Genomic DNA, 15,316 nt, shown 5'->3' on the forward strand with positions numbered 1-15,316 from the left:
TTGTCTTCGGGTGGCTTCCAGCCTTCAGCTGCTCAGTTTCCAGAGCCAGAGTTTCTGGGAAATTGGCTCTCTGTAACCTCTTTGGCACAGGGCAGGACTCCTCCCACTTTTCTTGCCTAACTCAGCTGGGGACCTTGCCCCCAAGCCCCCTGTCACAAGTCCCTTTATGGAACTGTGCCTCAGCAACTCACAGCTGTACCATTGGGGATAATCAGGCTTGTGTAGGTAGAGTGCCAGGATCTCAAGATAAAAAGCATTTGAAGTGCCCATGTTGTGAGAGCAGACAAGGTCAGCCCCAGCCTGTGTTACTGAGAGGTTAGATATACATTGTATAAGACCTCACTCAAAGATAAAACAAGCACTCATTTTTCTTTTTTAAAATTGAGCACCAGAAATCTAAGAGACAGCACACACAGGCAGGGGTTTTATCTCCTCAGCATTTAAAATATTAGTACCTTTCTTTCTCAGATGGAACAAAGAAAATCCCCAGGATCACAAACCACCTGAGGTATAGTCCTCTTTGCTCAAAATGCATGTCAGGCCATTAAGGGGCAAACAAAACATGGCTCCTCTTCTCAAGCTTTAATTTAATGTGCCATTTGGGATCCCCAGGAACTTGGGCTTGAAAAACTACCTGATCCAATACTTAGCCTAAATCCTACAGCTAGCAGATCTACCATGGGCAGAAAAGAAGGGCTCGGTATTGGGAGCAGTTAATTACCCTGGCTCTGCCTGAATTGCCACCTAAGCTTTACATCTCTGCAGGTTCTTCTCTACAAGTTGCAAAACATTAAAAAAAAGGTCTGATTTCATGTCTCCTTTTTTGTCACTATCACAATCAACCGAGTTAAGGATAATTGTACCTGAGAAGAGTCAGAGGTTCCCCTGGGAGATTACCTGACTGATGAGATGTTTGTCTAATATATCAGCCTCATGACATGCAACTCAGGGATGGAGTCATTCGCACTCTGAGGACCCACCCACTAGGAGCCCAAGCCTAGAGGACAGTGCGCTGCTCTCCTCTCCATCTATCAGTTTGCTGCCACGGCTGTAAGTCAACAGATTCTGGGCAGACAGCTGTCAGATGAAGCAAGGACAAGAGCTTAATGAAATTTTATTTTGAAAATATGGCAAGAGTCTAAGGCACTTCAAACATTTAAATACATACAGGACTTTAAAGTAAATGTGACATGATATAAAGGAATCCATAAATAAATGGAGAACTACACTGTTTCTCTAGAGGCAAATACAGAGCCAATTCCTCTAACAATTCAGCCTTTATCATTAGATATAGACAGGGTTGTGCAATTGTTAAAAATGTGGTAGTGTTATATGTAATTCTTTTTAATTAATTACTATGGAATATAAAAGTTGAAAATACTGTGTCAATTTTATAGTCATATATCTTTTTATATAAAAGTTATAATACATCCACCTAGATGAAACCCACCGAAAATGCTTCATGAGTTTTATATGGTTTGAGATTCCATCTTCTATTTTTAAACCAGAAGCTACCAGCCCAAGTTGCTGATGATCAAAGTCACCTTAACTTCCTTAACAAAACCATGCTGGAATGGAATTTTGGAAGCATTTTCCAATGGTCCCACATTTGGGTAAATATATATTTGTGGAAAATTTCAAAAATAAACAGTGAGAATTACACTTCTTTGAATTGTAGGAAGAAGGTGCCCTTTCAGATCAGGTTACCATATCCTAGAACTGTACATAACGGAGCAGAGACTCAACAGCCACTGAGATGGGGTTCAAGCACTCCCCATGCAGAGAAGATGGCCAGAGGGGAGGTGGCCAAGCTGGCAATCCCCCATGGCTCTGCTTCCCCTAAGTGTCAGCCTTTAACCTGTGCCGTATGCTTCTGTTTGCTGGTGAGCTCAGGCACAGAACATATACATTCAGTATCTGTCACCCCAACAGGAACAATTAGCAGCTTCATGGTGGCATGTAAATGGAAGGCTATTTCCAAATAATCAATCAAATGAGCCTCGGTGGGTGGGACCAGGAGATGTCTTCCTTCCAAGTCTTGGGGTGCCCTAGAGAACAGGAAAGGGAAAAAAAATATTGGGGGTTAATAGATGACCTCAGACACAGTGTCCCCTGTGCCACTGGAACTTGGACCATCATAGCTGAAAACCACCCATGAGCTAAGAGTGCTGGCTGCAGATGTGAGACAGATGTTCACCAGGAGTAGGCCTTCTTCCAAGGTCAGTGAGGCTCATATGTCTAGCTGTGCTGGGACTTCAAGCTGCCCACTGATAGCTTCAGGAAGGTGACATGGATCCCTGGGTTAAACCACTTGGATAATTAGGCATAGAATAAAACCTTCCACATGAGACCCAGGTGTTTCCCAAGGAGTAGCCTCCACTACACCTCAGGTCTTGGGGATGGGATAGAAATGAATTTTTTTAGCATAAAACCCATGTTCCCTGTTAACTCCTGGAGGAAGGGGCCTGCTAGTCTGTGGATGTTAGCCTATTTCCAAATGTACACACTAACCGGAGACTGGGCTTTTGCAAAGTTGACGTGGGCGTACAGAAGAACGGCGATGTCCTTGTGTCCCGCATCCAGGGCTATAGAGAGTGCAGTGCTGCCATCCTGAGGATGAAAGGTAAACAAGGAACCAGGTTGGGTTTCTCAAACCTTCAAACAGCCAAAACTTACCATCACAATCCCCAGTAATGGATGAGGTCTCCATACCTAGCCATTGTTCAGTTCTTTAGAAACGTCAGTTGGATCTCTAAGTGTTGAGGCCCTAGGATGTGGATGAGGATGAGGAGACTCATTCCCCTGGCTTGTATGAGTGTTCAGCACAGAGGCCTGTCTACCAGGGATCCTTAAAAACTGCAGGCTGCCCATGAACAACTCCTATTTAATCATTCGGCCCACCAGAAGAGGGCAGTAGGACAGAATGGGGGTCTACACATGGTTGAAGTTTCTTTGCTGAAAATTACAAATGACCATCCAAGTACCATGAGGTACCTGGACATTTTCTAAACTTTCCTCTTGGGGAGGAAGATATTGGTCTAAAATCCTGACCACCTCTAAGGAATGCCGCATGTCACATCCATGTGCAAGCAAGCATTCAAACCCGGGGACTTGTGAATCTTCTGGAAGTACCAGGGAAACAAGTACATATGGCAAAAAAACTTTTCAGTTAACACCTTGATTTATATTAAATTGCAGAGATTTCAATGGAGCAGCAAGGCAGAGAGCAACCCCAGCTGTTCTGTCTAGTCTTGAATTAAAAGGACTTAGGTCTGGTCATGAGCAGCAGGAAACAATTTTACGTGGTTTAGAATTTTGGGGTTGTTCCCTCCCACACTGTGACTGTTGGGACCTGCTTTTCTTCTGGAGGCCAGCTGGATGTTCTACTTAGTTATAGATAAGGAAGTGGGTAACTGGTTGGGATGGTCAGAATTTCTGGAATTCCCTGTGGCTCTATGGAATCTTATTACTAATCTAAAAGCTGCTCTTTGCAGAAAGTTAAAAGCCAATAAACAAAACACATGTAACAGAGTCTTGAGGAATGATAAGTTGGCAACTAATTCCTCTAGGGGGGACTGAGGGCACCTGGTATCTCAAGTGTTCTCTGGTGGAGGTAGCTGAGGGCAGAAGCTCATCAGGCCACAGAGCAGTAAGAAGCCTCTGCCAGTTTGCTCTTCTAGCTAAGCAAAATGGTACTGGCTTGAGCCCAGTGCTACTTGAAATTTATTGCAAAGGGGGATGTTTTCTCCTCTTAACTTTTTGGTGTTTTGAGTTAAAGGAAGCTCTGGTTCAAACCTCTGTGATCCTTGGCTTGTTTTACTGCCCACAGGCTAGTTAAGTGCCTTCTATCAGTGCTCCTCCCCTTGGACCTGGATAACATACCCCAGAAGCATCCCCTGGCCTTACAGGGTTAGGGGTTATCTGTGCATGGAAACAACTTGGGAAATGTGCAAAGCAGCCATATCTTATGAGCCGTCCTAAGTTACTCATTTTAATGGGCCACAGTATATCACTTGTTTGTATTTCATTTGGGTAAGGAAAGTGTTTGCCCAAGGGAAAAGGAACTGGTTTCAGTCACAAATGACCCAGCTTCTACTAAGAATCTCCTTTTCTAGATAAAACTTCTCAGAAGTTGCCTACACTGAATTTATTTTCCTTTAGCATATGGGTCCTCACACATGCCCACAAATCACCTTTTATAAATTTTGGGGTGAACCCTCTTTGTCTTTCTGCCCTTGCCTTTAGTTAATGGGAGCATTAGTCTGCACACAGCTGCCAAGCTGAGCTACAACGTGGGGGACCTGGATGTCAACACTGATCCCTGAGAACAGCAGAGGACGTGTGTGCCCCTGTCCCAGTGGAAGCAGCTTACATTGTCCTGTAGGTGGCCGTTGCACCCAGGCTGGGCTAGCAGCAGCTTGACGATCTCCACGTGTCCATGCTCGCTGGCACACATCAGGGCTGTGGAGCCCTCATCATCCTGAATATTGACGTCAGCTCCACAGGCCAGCAGGCCCTTTACCATGTCTATCCGCCCGTGACTGACTGCCAGCATAAGGGCTGTCTGCCCTGCCTGAGGGGAGAAATGACAATTGGACTTCAGAAGTGCAGAATGAGCTGCCAGGGAAGTGACTGGTGGTGGTGGGGGAGGGGAGACAGAACAGCGTGAAGACAAAGCATTGTGTATGTAATTACTTATGGCAGGGTGGCAGGCATGGACCTACTAGTTTCTTGCAAGCTAGGAGATAAGGAAGGTTAAAGTAAGGAGTCGACTTTTCACTAGCTCTGTCTCAGCATAGCTGGAAAGTTCAGATGTTTAAAAGTCAAGCCATGAATACATCTGGACTTGGGACTCTACCGTGGCATGAAGACAGGAAGGAGTAGGTATTGGGTATATGATAAGGACTCCTAGTCATTTAAGAAGCCAGGCTTGTACAGTTTCTGTGCAAGTTTCAAACTCTGCAGACAGGGAAGGCCAGGCAAAGGAGGGAGAGGTTTCCAGTGTGAAACTGAAGCCCATGTGAACTGGTGTGTTTGGTAAGCAAGGACACAGAGCTGGAAGTGGGCCACAGCAGATCTGCTGAGGCCAGTTCAAGCAACCATTAACAAGTAAGTGCACCGACCTGACTGGCCTTGGCATTCACGTCCCCGCAGCCAAAGAGTTCTTCCACAACCTGCATGTCTTTTTCGGCCTCCACAGCTGCAAGGGCTGCCAGCATGATGGGAGTGTACCCTGCCTTGTTCTGGTGATCCACATTACACACGTCTGTAAGAAACGAGTCTCTTTAGCGGGGAGCCATCTCCTAACAGCAGATGTTCATGCGAACTGAAGGAATGGTAGCTAAAAGAACTCAGTGGAAGGGCACCGAGTGCTCAAAGACTAAGTGACTCACAAGGAAACTTAGGATGTTTTTATGCCAAACAAAAAATGTTTACCCTCTCACAAGGCCTGCAGCAACAGAAATGACAGTGAGCATCTATGGAACACCTTGCTTGAACTACAGCAGCCTACAGGTCTGTCTGAGGTGTTTCTTTTTTTTTTAAATTTTTATTTAATTTATTTATTTTTTATTTAAAGAGAGAGGAAAGGGGGAGAGAGAGAATTTATTTATTTTAGTTCTCGGCAGACACAACATCTTTGTTGGTACGTGGTGCTGAGGATCGAACCCGGGCCGCACGCATGCCAGGCGAGCACGCTACCGCTTGAGCCACATCCCCAGCCCTGTCTGAGGTGTTTCTAAGGAACGGTTGCTCTGGAGAAGAAGCACTCATGTGGGATCTAGACATTTAGGAACTTGAGAGAAGGATGCAGAAAGCTGAGGGTTTGCAAAGGTTGAGCACAGAGCTCTGAATATGGTGTTGCCCAATTATCCAGCACTACTCAGGTCTGCAGCCCTCAATTTACTACTGCTCTTACAGGTGCCTAAACACAGAACTTCAATTACCAAACTCTGGTACTTGTGGTTTGAGCAATAACAATGTAGAAGTCCTCTAAGAAACTGCCAGGCACTAAGACCTGATGAGCTAGAAACTCTTCTAAATTATCCTTCAGGCATTTAAAAGTTCCTTTAGCATGTTCTAATCAAACGACAAGATGACAGTGATTGCTGGAAAGCAGCTTTTGTGTGTGACCAAGTGTCTAGTATGGCTGTATCAGAAAGGGGCAAGAAGAGATGGTACCAAGAAAACTTGCCTCAAGGTCCCAATCAAGTGCACACAAGGACATAATGGCATTTACAAAAGTGCATCTTATGTGGAAAAAGAAAAGGCTGTGTGGTGGAGGAGCTAGGAGCATGTGTGCTCTCAAGGGTCCCCAGGATCTATAGCATTCCACAGTCACACTTGATGGAGCCAGAATCTCAGCCCATAATGGTGAGCAGCAAAAATTAAGTGATTCAACCACAAAATTTAAAATCATTTCATTTTCCAACATACTTTCTACCATTTCAAAGATATATAAAATTGTACCTTTCTGGAGCAATCCTGAAGTAAATCCTTTTCAGCTTCCCTGGATATTGTCCACTACTATTTTAATAGGAGCTGACATTATCACTAGCTCTGTTTATAGTCTGGAAAGTCTAAAGAGAGGAGGCCTGAAATTCCTCCCTGTCAGCTGGAAGCAGTTCTACCCTAATATGGGAACTAAAATAGGGAATAATTCAACTGAGAAAGGCTAAAAAGATAAAATCTGCTTGGATTTCTTTTCTGCATTGATTTAACATTCCCCAACAGTAGAAAATATCAAGCCATTGGACAAGATATTTTCTTGTCCAAAAACTGGACAGTTGCATTATATATTCTAAATCAGGTATTGACATTATGTCCATTAATTAAACTGAAATCAGTTATGTACCACCGAGATACACCACTTAAGAGCAGTACTTGAGATTGACTTACTTCATATTGAATGCATTTGTGGGCTGTATTCTAGAATGGCAAATAATTTTCCACTATTCTCATTAATATGGTTCAGATAGAAGAATATCACTTCCTTTGATTTATGTTGATTCCTCAATGGTACATTTGGGTAAGACAGTGATTGGACTGTGGCTTTGCTCATCTTGAATACCCACTCTCTTTGCAAGGCCATTGGTCAGTGGTTGGTGTATGAGGACAAGTCAAGTGGGCCACAGGCACAAGAGCTCTGACTGGGCCCGTGAGCAGCAGCCTGCCTCTTGAGAACAAACCAGCCAAGCCTGCATGATTCAGTGCAGGCACCAGGGCTGTACCTCACCTGAATGTAGCCGAGCTGCAGCCAGAACAGAGCTGGAAGCTGTGTTGTCCAATTTTGTTTAAACTTCAGCCTCCCCTGCCTGACAGCATTACTCTTGCCCCAACATGTGGAAAAACAAAGGATCTTGGGATGATCAAAGAATCCACGAGTAAACCAACCTGCTCTTTTGAGTCACAACCCTGAGTACCGTGACAAATAAGACGAGGGGTGGCCACGGTACCTGCTTCCAATAGCAGCTTGACGATTTCAAAGTTGGAGTGGGACACGCTGTAGTGGAGGGCTGTGTTGCCATTGCCATCAGCCATGTTGATGATGTAGCGGAGCACGTCTGGGGAGATGGCCTCAAATGCAGCTATGTAGTCCCCTACCATGGCTGGTACGGCTGACTTCTGACTGGACACACGGAACCACTCGTGCTGGAGGGTGTTCAGACAGAACCTCTGCCAACAGACCATGCTGCCATTAGTTCTATTTTTAGGCTTTTCTGAGATGTAGCTGAGAGCCCAAGTAACCAGCCTTTTATAGTCAAAGTGCATGCAATTAGAATCAGCTCCCAAAACAGAGTCCAAGAACAGCCTTGAACACCAGGCTGGAACATTCCTCCAGATTTTAAGCTGTTCACAGTATTACATTCTAATTTCCATAAGAGGTTGTACAGCATTGTTAAGAGTGATGGTGCTGGAGCAACACCCTCTCTCCCCTGGGTTCCTTCATAAGGAGCAAATCTCCAAAATTATCCTGGGGAAGTTACTTATTCTGCATCTGTTTCCTTGCCTGGAAACTGGGGATATCTTCTCTTTACAGTGTTTGTAATGAAGATAAAATGCTTAAGCCTGGCCTTACTTATGAGCTAATAGTTTGGAATTATAGTGGCCTTGCAAATGATTTTCAAAGAAATCAGGAAGACATTAATTAGCCCACTTATAATTACACTGCTTCCTTCCAAGCCAGATCAACTGCAACTCTCACAGCTCCTTCATAACTCTAGGCTGGAAGCCCATCAATTCTGACTCTAATCCCAAATGCAAATGTTCAGCCATTTTGTTATAAGAACAAAAATAAATCTGGAAGAAATTGCATTTTTCGTTAAGATCAACTGCATGGGAAGACCTTAGACCATGACATACAACTGCGGGGCTGGCTTCACGTTCAACTTGGGCGCGAATTGGGTAAGAGCCGCTAAATTCGAGGTTAGCCTGGGTAACTTAGCAAGAACCTACATCAAAAAATGAGTAGATGAAGCTCAGAGGTAGAGCACTCCTGGGTTCAACAAAAAATGGTCTAGGGAGTAAAAAAAAAATTTCCTTTTCTACAAATCTATAACATTCAAATTTCTTTGGACTCATCACACAGAAAGAAGGGCTATTATGTCTGCTGGCTGTCCTAAATTTATTACTGCTAAAATTGGTGTCCTGACAGGATTGTGATCACTCATATGTCCACAACTTCACACAATCCAAAAGTAACACTTTTACAGTGAAAGAAAGTTCAACAAAATATATGGATCACAGATGCAGAAATGTGAGGTATTTCAGACAGCATATAACCTCATACTCTAACAACAGTAAAAGAAAAAACTTACGGCTATAAAATCTGGGGTCCTAAAGCATCTATTTTAAAGTCAGGCTAAACCTGATGGGATATTTGACACTGTAGTGACTGTTCATGGCTTTACTGTCTGACTGAGGCATGGTCTCATACTAATGAGTTTCAGTGTGAAATTCTATGTAACCCTTTGACCAGGAAATTTATGCATTTCCTTTTGAATGTCACAGCTACGTTCCTTTCTCAGCCCATTAACCAGAAATAAAGGCTTAGCTGGCTCTGATAAATTTAAGTTTATATGGCAATATAAATAAATGACACCTGAAGTTAAACAAAAAAGTTCCACATAAGGTCATATGTTTAATTAGAATAAGCAAAACACAAACCCAAAGTCAATATACATCTGATCTATTCCCAGCACTACTAACATAATCAAGTAGCTGCTGCTCCAGGTAAGTCAATCTTCAGGCCCTCAGTGAAGGGGGTGCTGAACTAGACTAGAGCACCCTCATGGGCAGGTGCAACAGGTACTTCTGCCAGCCACTGCAGATTTTTAACAGTGTGATGGAGCTACAGGATTCCAATTATGTTTGTCATGTAAGAGGAAAACTATCTAGGATTAGATAATTCCTTAGGTCCCTTCTACCATTCTGATTTCATAACTGAGAGCCTTATAAATCGGCTTTTCCACCTGCTGCTTTAAGTTATTTAGCATTAAACATCAGTAATGTTTCAGATGTACATTATTATCTGAACACCAGAAACCACCTTTTCTCAATGCACTAAAGATTAAAAAAACTGGAGTGTGGTTCTAGCCTAGGAAGGAAGCTACACAGCCAAAACCCTCGGTGCATGAAATGGTGACGTGCTTGGCAATAGTATCATACTAACCATCAAAGAAATATTTGTGTGTCCTATGTTGTATCTGTTCACGATCACTAAGGCAACCACAACCTTTTTGCTTCTGAATCTTTCAAACTGAAATGATAAGTGCACATTATTTTTTGTTTTAAAAAAGTGGTTGCCTACATTCCAAGTCAGAACACAATATGTAGTTTCATAACTGAAAGGAATGCTAACTTCAGCCCAGATAGCATAGGTTTCCTTTAAAAAAATAAACCAACTTAAAAATAATTCTGGGATGCTGTTCCTTCAATCAGAAGGTTCTGTGAACAAAGGAAACAAAGATGATTGCCTGCAATTAGCTCTCCCTTCTATCTGCAAGTCTATGCTTCACAGATGCCTCCACCCTAAGAAAGTACAGGGTGGGTAGAGGACATCCAAAGTTGGGACTCAGGAAATAGTGTGCTCCTGGGAGCTGGACAGCACAATGCTCACTCCTGCTAGAAATAGTTCAAGGAGAAGCCTGCATGCAACAGCAGCTCTAGGGCAGGCTGCTGATAACCCTGGCAGCGGTGCCACTTGGGCACTCTGTACAGACTGAAGACAGTGCCTGTGGGTCAGACTCACCATATCTTTGCTGGTCAAAGCTTTGGGATCATTTATGTTATTTTTCAGTAAGTTGCATGCAGACAACATCTTTTCACTCAATTCATACCTAAAAGGGGGGGAAATAAAGATAGCTCAGGAATGACCAGAAAGGGAAAGTCATTTTTTATCTTGAACCTACTAACCCTTTCACAGACAAGTGGCCCTAAGCCATCCTGAGCAGGTTGTGATGGTTGGAGGTACCTCTAGGCATCTAAGATTGATATTATCATGTAAGCCAACATCTCTAGCCAGAGTTCAAGGTCTCCTTGTGAAAGCAGCTTCTAGGTAGACCAGTTGGGTCTTCTTGACATTATGGAGTAACATTTGGAGATATTTTTAATCCTTAAAGGCTTGAAGAAGCTTAAATTACCATATCTGGTAACTCAGAATTGTTTGTTCAACCCATACAAAAATTTACACATCAGATGACATATGGTAAACAGATTATATCTCAACAGAGTTGTTTTTTTAAAAAAACAGATGACAAGACATTCATTTCAAGCCATTTGAAAAGCACTTACCTTGTGTTAATGCAGTTAGCTATCATTTTCAAATTAAAGTTTTCTAAAATGTTTATATTTCACAGAAGGAAAAACCATATTGAGGTACCTATCTTCTCTATTCTGTCCTGTTTTATGAGCAGCAAATCCATAATTACTAATTGTCTTTAAAACTGAATTTTTATGTACATTTTTGGGCCAACCAGAGTTTCTGATCTTTTATTTCAGCTGCTATTTATTGATATCTCCAAATCCATTGTTATGTTCCTGATCACTCAAAAGAGCAGTATAACAGATACTTATTATCTTTACAGTAAATGGGATATTTGGTTGAGGCCAAGTACATGATATGATCCTCATCACACAATGGTAATAACAGTAATGATACTTGCATCAAGATAAATGACTAAAGACAAAACTTAAAAGTGTGCTAGTCAGCAAAAATTTCAAATCTTTCTTTAAATGTGAGGTATTCAAATAATGGAAGCTGTAGTGGCTAGTGGTTCCATGTATAAAATTAGACAGCAAAGAGTTCTGAATTCAAAGGAGATGAGCTACCAAGCCATTCTCTTTGCTATCCTAAGGGATCTAGGAGTTACCATATGTAGTACTTATTTTATTAGAAGTATGTACATCTGTTCAAGATACTAAGAAATAGATCAAACAAATATAATCTCAAAAATCAGAATCAGCTAATTCTATTGACAAAATACACTAACATGGGAGAGGGGAGGGGAGGGGAATGTACCACACCTCTCTCTGATTTCCACCTTCTCAGGTTCACATTCTTGAACCTGCATTTCATCGTCCACCCTGGTAGACTTGAAACCTTCAATATTAACAGCATGGTGCCCTTCTGCCATTCCCCGAGTGTCGTCTTCCTCCTCTTCCTCCTCCTCTTCTTCAGGAGGATACTCAATGACATCACACTCATCATCTGACTCGGAAGAAGAGCTTTCATCTGAGCTGGAATCATCACTTGAAGTTGTTTCATACCTAGGTGGCAATTGGGATTTCAGGAGATGCAAGGTGTGCCCAATAAAGACCCAGTGACAGAAATTTCTATGAGGGCAAACCTGCTGATTGGCTGCAGAAATTTCATCAGTGGCCTGGTGGGTTTTGAATGGGTTCTGACTTAAAAGGGCCAACTTTTTACACTCCTTGTTAAAAGAACAACGTGGGACTTCTAGCTTAGTACAAATTGAGATCTGCAGTTGCTCATTATTTATCTTCTCCATTCATCCTATTTTGCCCCATTCAATCTCCCAGTGTCAAAAGATCACACAAGTAACCAATAGTCTTCTGATACATGTCCTCCAAAATCTCCTGGGACATATTGTGCCAAATATAACTTAGAAGATTTGGAAAACAGGTACCATCATGTCAACCCTGGTGATTCACTTTCCTATAAATATTAACTCTTCACCATTGCTTTCTTGTTGGTCTATCAGCCAATTGTTTAGGCTCAACTGTAGGAAGATGAAGAACCTTAACTATTTATCTGAGCCAACTAGAAGAGAAAGAACAAATAACTAATAAACGTTCTATTCAGAAAGCAAAGAACTGATGGCATGACTAGGTTGCTCTTCAGGTGAAAGGCCCCATGGTTTTGTTCATGAACATGGGTTGCTAAGCAACCCATGCTGAAGGAGTGAATGACAGTCACTGGCCCAGGGAGTGATGCGCTCGACCTCTTTCTGCTCCTTTCTGAGTTCTAGCACAGGTAAGTACCAGCTGTCCAACACAGTGCAACCACCTTGGTGCCTGCTGCTTTTGGTTGAAGACCCTTTTTTTATTTTCCAGATAAAAGATGAGATGTCAATTGCTCAGCTTCATCAGGTGTCCTTAAGAGAGTGATATATCCTTAAAGAAAGCAAGAGGAGGGGAGAAGAGAAGCCCAAATGCACCTTTCTGAGAAGGGAATCTTCCATCACCAAGATGTGGCAGCATCCCAGACTAGGTACCTTGAAATGGGATTCAAACAGGAGGCAAAGGAGACAGACACAGATGATGCTGAGCTATAGGACCACCATCTTTCCTTACCCTCCGTTAATGCCGACAAACTGAAGATTCTTTTTTGCACCATTGGAATCTTTGTTCCCATCTTTCTTCTTCATGATGGACTTCAGCGTATTTTCATTATTTGTACATACTATAAAAAAGTGAATTGAGGTGATCAAAATTAACATAACTTGAATTCACACCAATTCCATTGGAAAAGTATGTGCATACAAAGACAATAACTCAAAGTTCCATTAAAAACGTCCTTTAAACGGGGGGTGGGGACTATTAGTACTTTGAGCCATCACAAAATAGTGACAACTGGGCATTTCTATCAGGCTCATTTTTGCTTTGATAATCTTAAAGACTAGGCCTTCTTTCCAACCATCTGCATGATCTTTTCTTCCAGGTCAACTTGTAAGGTACAGTGTCATTCAGTTGGAATGTTCCTAGAGACCTGATGTCAAGGCCCCTGAGAAGACTCACCATATAGGCCTGCGGCTATCTGGTCATCTGTCAGGTTCACCAGGGCTGGTATACTTTCCTGGGAAGGGAAGCCATCCTGGCTGTTCTTGGGCTTTCCTTCTGTGGTCCCCAGTTCTTGGACAGGCCAGGATAACTGTGTGCTTAATAGCCCTCCTGACTGAAGGCCTCCACACTTACAGGTATAATCCAAATTATTTCCTGTCAGGAAAGAGAAGGATATAGAGTGTGTAATGCTGGGAGTGGATGAAAGGGACTTAAATTTTTTTTGTTGTTTGTTTAAAAAGGTTCTTGCAACTTGGTCTTTTTAAAAGTGTTTTCCTGCTGTGTTTTACTTTCCAGTAAATGGGAATACCACCTAAGCCACTTAAACTCAAATCTCCAAGTCCTCCTTTGACTCAATCTTTCCTTTATTATCACATCTAGATATGCTGAGCTATATTACTAGAGATCCACAGCATCTCCTCTTTTCTCTCTGCTCTGGCTGTTGCAATCCTTGCTTCTGGGTGACTAGAGCAGTATCCTGCTGGCCCCTCTTGCACAGCTATTCCCGGGTCACAATGATGCAGAGCAATACCCAACCCAGCTGTGATGCTGTCATTAGTTCAGCTAAAACAAAACCTGACACAACCTAAGAAGCAACCCCTTTGAAAAGAAAGTGTAGTCCACACCACCTGGACATGCACATCAATTTTTTTTTTTGAGGGGGGGTGGGTACTAGGGATTGAAACCAGGGACACTTTTACCATTGAGCCACATCCCTTGTTCTTTTTATTTTGAGGCGGGTTCTCACTAAGTTGCTTAGAGCCTTTGCTAAATTGCTGAGGCTAGTCTCAAACTTGCCATTCTCCTGCCCCAGCCTCCGGAGTCACTGATCCTAGCCAGAAACTCTAAACTACCCATAATCTGGTATCTTAATTCCCACTGCTCTGTCTAGAGGGAGGGCGTTTCTCACCTCCTCATGGCTACCATAGCTTATTCTCTTCCACCTGGAAAGCCCTTCTTACCACCTCCACTTGGCCAGCCCCTCCCATCATGCCCTCTTCAGGGCCTTCTCTGATCTCCCTCACTGAAAACAGCTCTCCTTTCTCTGAGCTATCTCAGTTCATCTTCCAATCCTTTTCTGGGACCTTCATACCAAGTACAAGATGCTTCTTGTGACCGTCTTAGATTTCCTTCTGGACTTAAATGTTTTGAGGGCATGAACTAGTACTGACCAACTTTCCATTGATTGGTGTGGATTTTAAGTCCTTAAATCCATAGGTTCTTCTATTTAAACATGGCTTTTAAATTAGAGGCTGGGGACATAGTTCAGTGATAGAACATTTATTTATCTGTATATGTAAGGCTCTGGGTTTGATCCCCAGCATTGCAACAACGATATGCACACGTGTGTGTGCATACTCATATACAAATATATACACTATAAGTGTACTATGTTTTGCTGTGGTAATATAGTTTACATAAAACAAAATTTAAGCATACAGTTTGATGAGTTTTGTAAATGTACATGCCTGTGTAACCACGTAAGATATAAAACATTCCTAACAACCTAGTAAACCCCTCTCTCATCAACCTTTTGCAGATAATTTATCCACCCTGAGGTGCCAAATGCCCTAATTTCTCTCACCATAACTTGGTTTCGTAAGTTGGGACCTCTTAAAGCTTCTGTAATCATGGCCAAGCCCCTCAGGCGAGAATGTGCAGCTCCTTCATCTGCCAGTGGAAGCTGCACTGCTCAACCACTCCTACCCTGCATGTGCCCAGGGTGGTCTTGTGACTTCATTGCCCAGGACTCTGTCCTAAGCAGACTGTTCACCAGGCCTGGATTTTAATACCCTTCACCAGTTAAGTTCTACCCATGTTCTTTTTAAGGCCTATCCCAAATTCTATTTCCTCTATAGTCATTTTTCTTTCTTTCTTTCTTTTTAATAAATGGAACAAATCAGTATTTACTGATAAAGAAGTAATATACTATATAAGGGCTCATAACAAATTAATACGGTTGATATTAACACTATAGTCATTTTTCTAGGATATGATTCCAGAGACAGCTTTTTTT

At 42.5% G+C, this 15,316-nt stretch overlaps 1 protein-coding gene across 5 annotated transcripts in view; it reads right to left on the minus strand.

Moving 5' to 3' along the window:
* Positions 1-1,097: 1,097 nt before the first annotated feature.
* KANK1 (KN motif and ankyrin repeat domains 1) overlaps positions 1,098-15,316 on the minus strand; it is a 200,299-nt gene continuing 186,080 nt past the window's right edge. For 3 of the 5 annotated variants that reach the window (XM_081279442.1, XM_081279443.1, XM_081279444.1), the window contains 9 exons: positions 13,258-13,455; positions 12,814-12,922; positions 11,524-11,766; positions 10,250-10,337; positions 7,455-7,674; positions 5,124-5,266; positions 4,373-4,573; positions 2,512-2,610; positions 1,098-2,048 (listed from right to left, as the gene is read on the minus strand). In XM_081279442.1, the coding sequence (XP_081135568.1) occupies positions 1,986-2,048; positions 2,512-2,610; positions 4,373-4,573; positions 5,124-5,266; positions 7,455-7,674; positions 10,250-10,337; positions 11,524-11,766; positions 12,814-12,922; positions 13,258-13,455 (1,364 nt within the window). In that variant the 3' untranslated portion in view covers positions 1,098-1,985. The remainder of the gene's footprint in view (positions 2,049-2,511; positions 2,611-4,372; positions 4,574-5,123; positions 5,267-7,454; positions 7,675-10,249; positions 10,338-11,523; positions 11,767-12,813; positions 12,923-13,257; positions 13,456-15,316) is intronic. The other 2 variants (XR_014020417.1, XM_081279445.1) reach the window with 2 other exon arrangements.

The sequence above is a fragment of the Spermophilus citellus genome (genome assembly GCF_964194105.1).
Source record: "Spermophilus citellus genome assembly, chromosome: 2".
Lineage (NCBI taxonomy): Eukaryota > Metazoa > Chordata > Mammalia > Rodentia > Sciuridae > Spermophilus > Spermophilus citellus.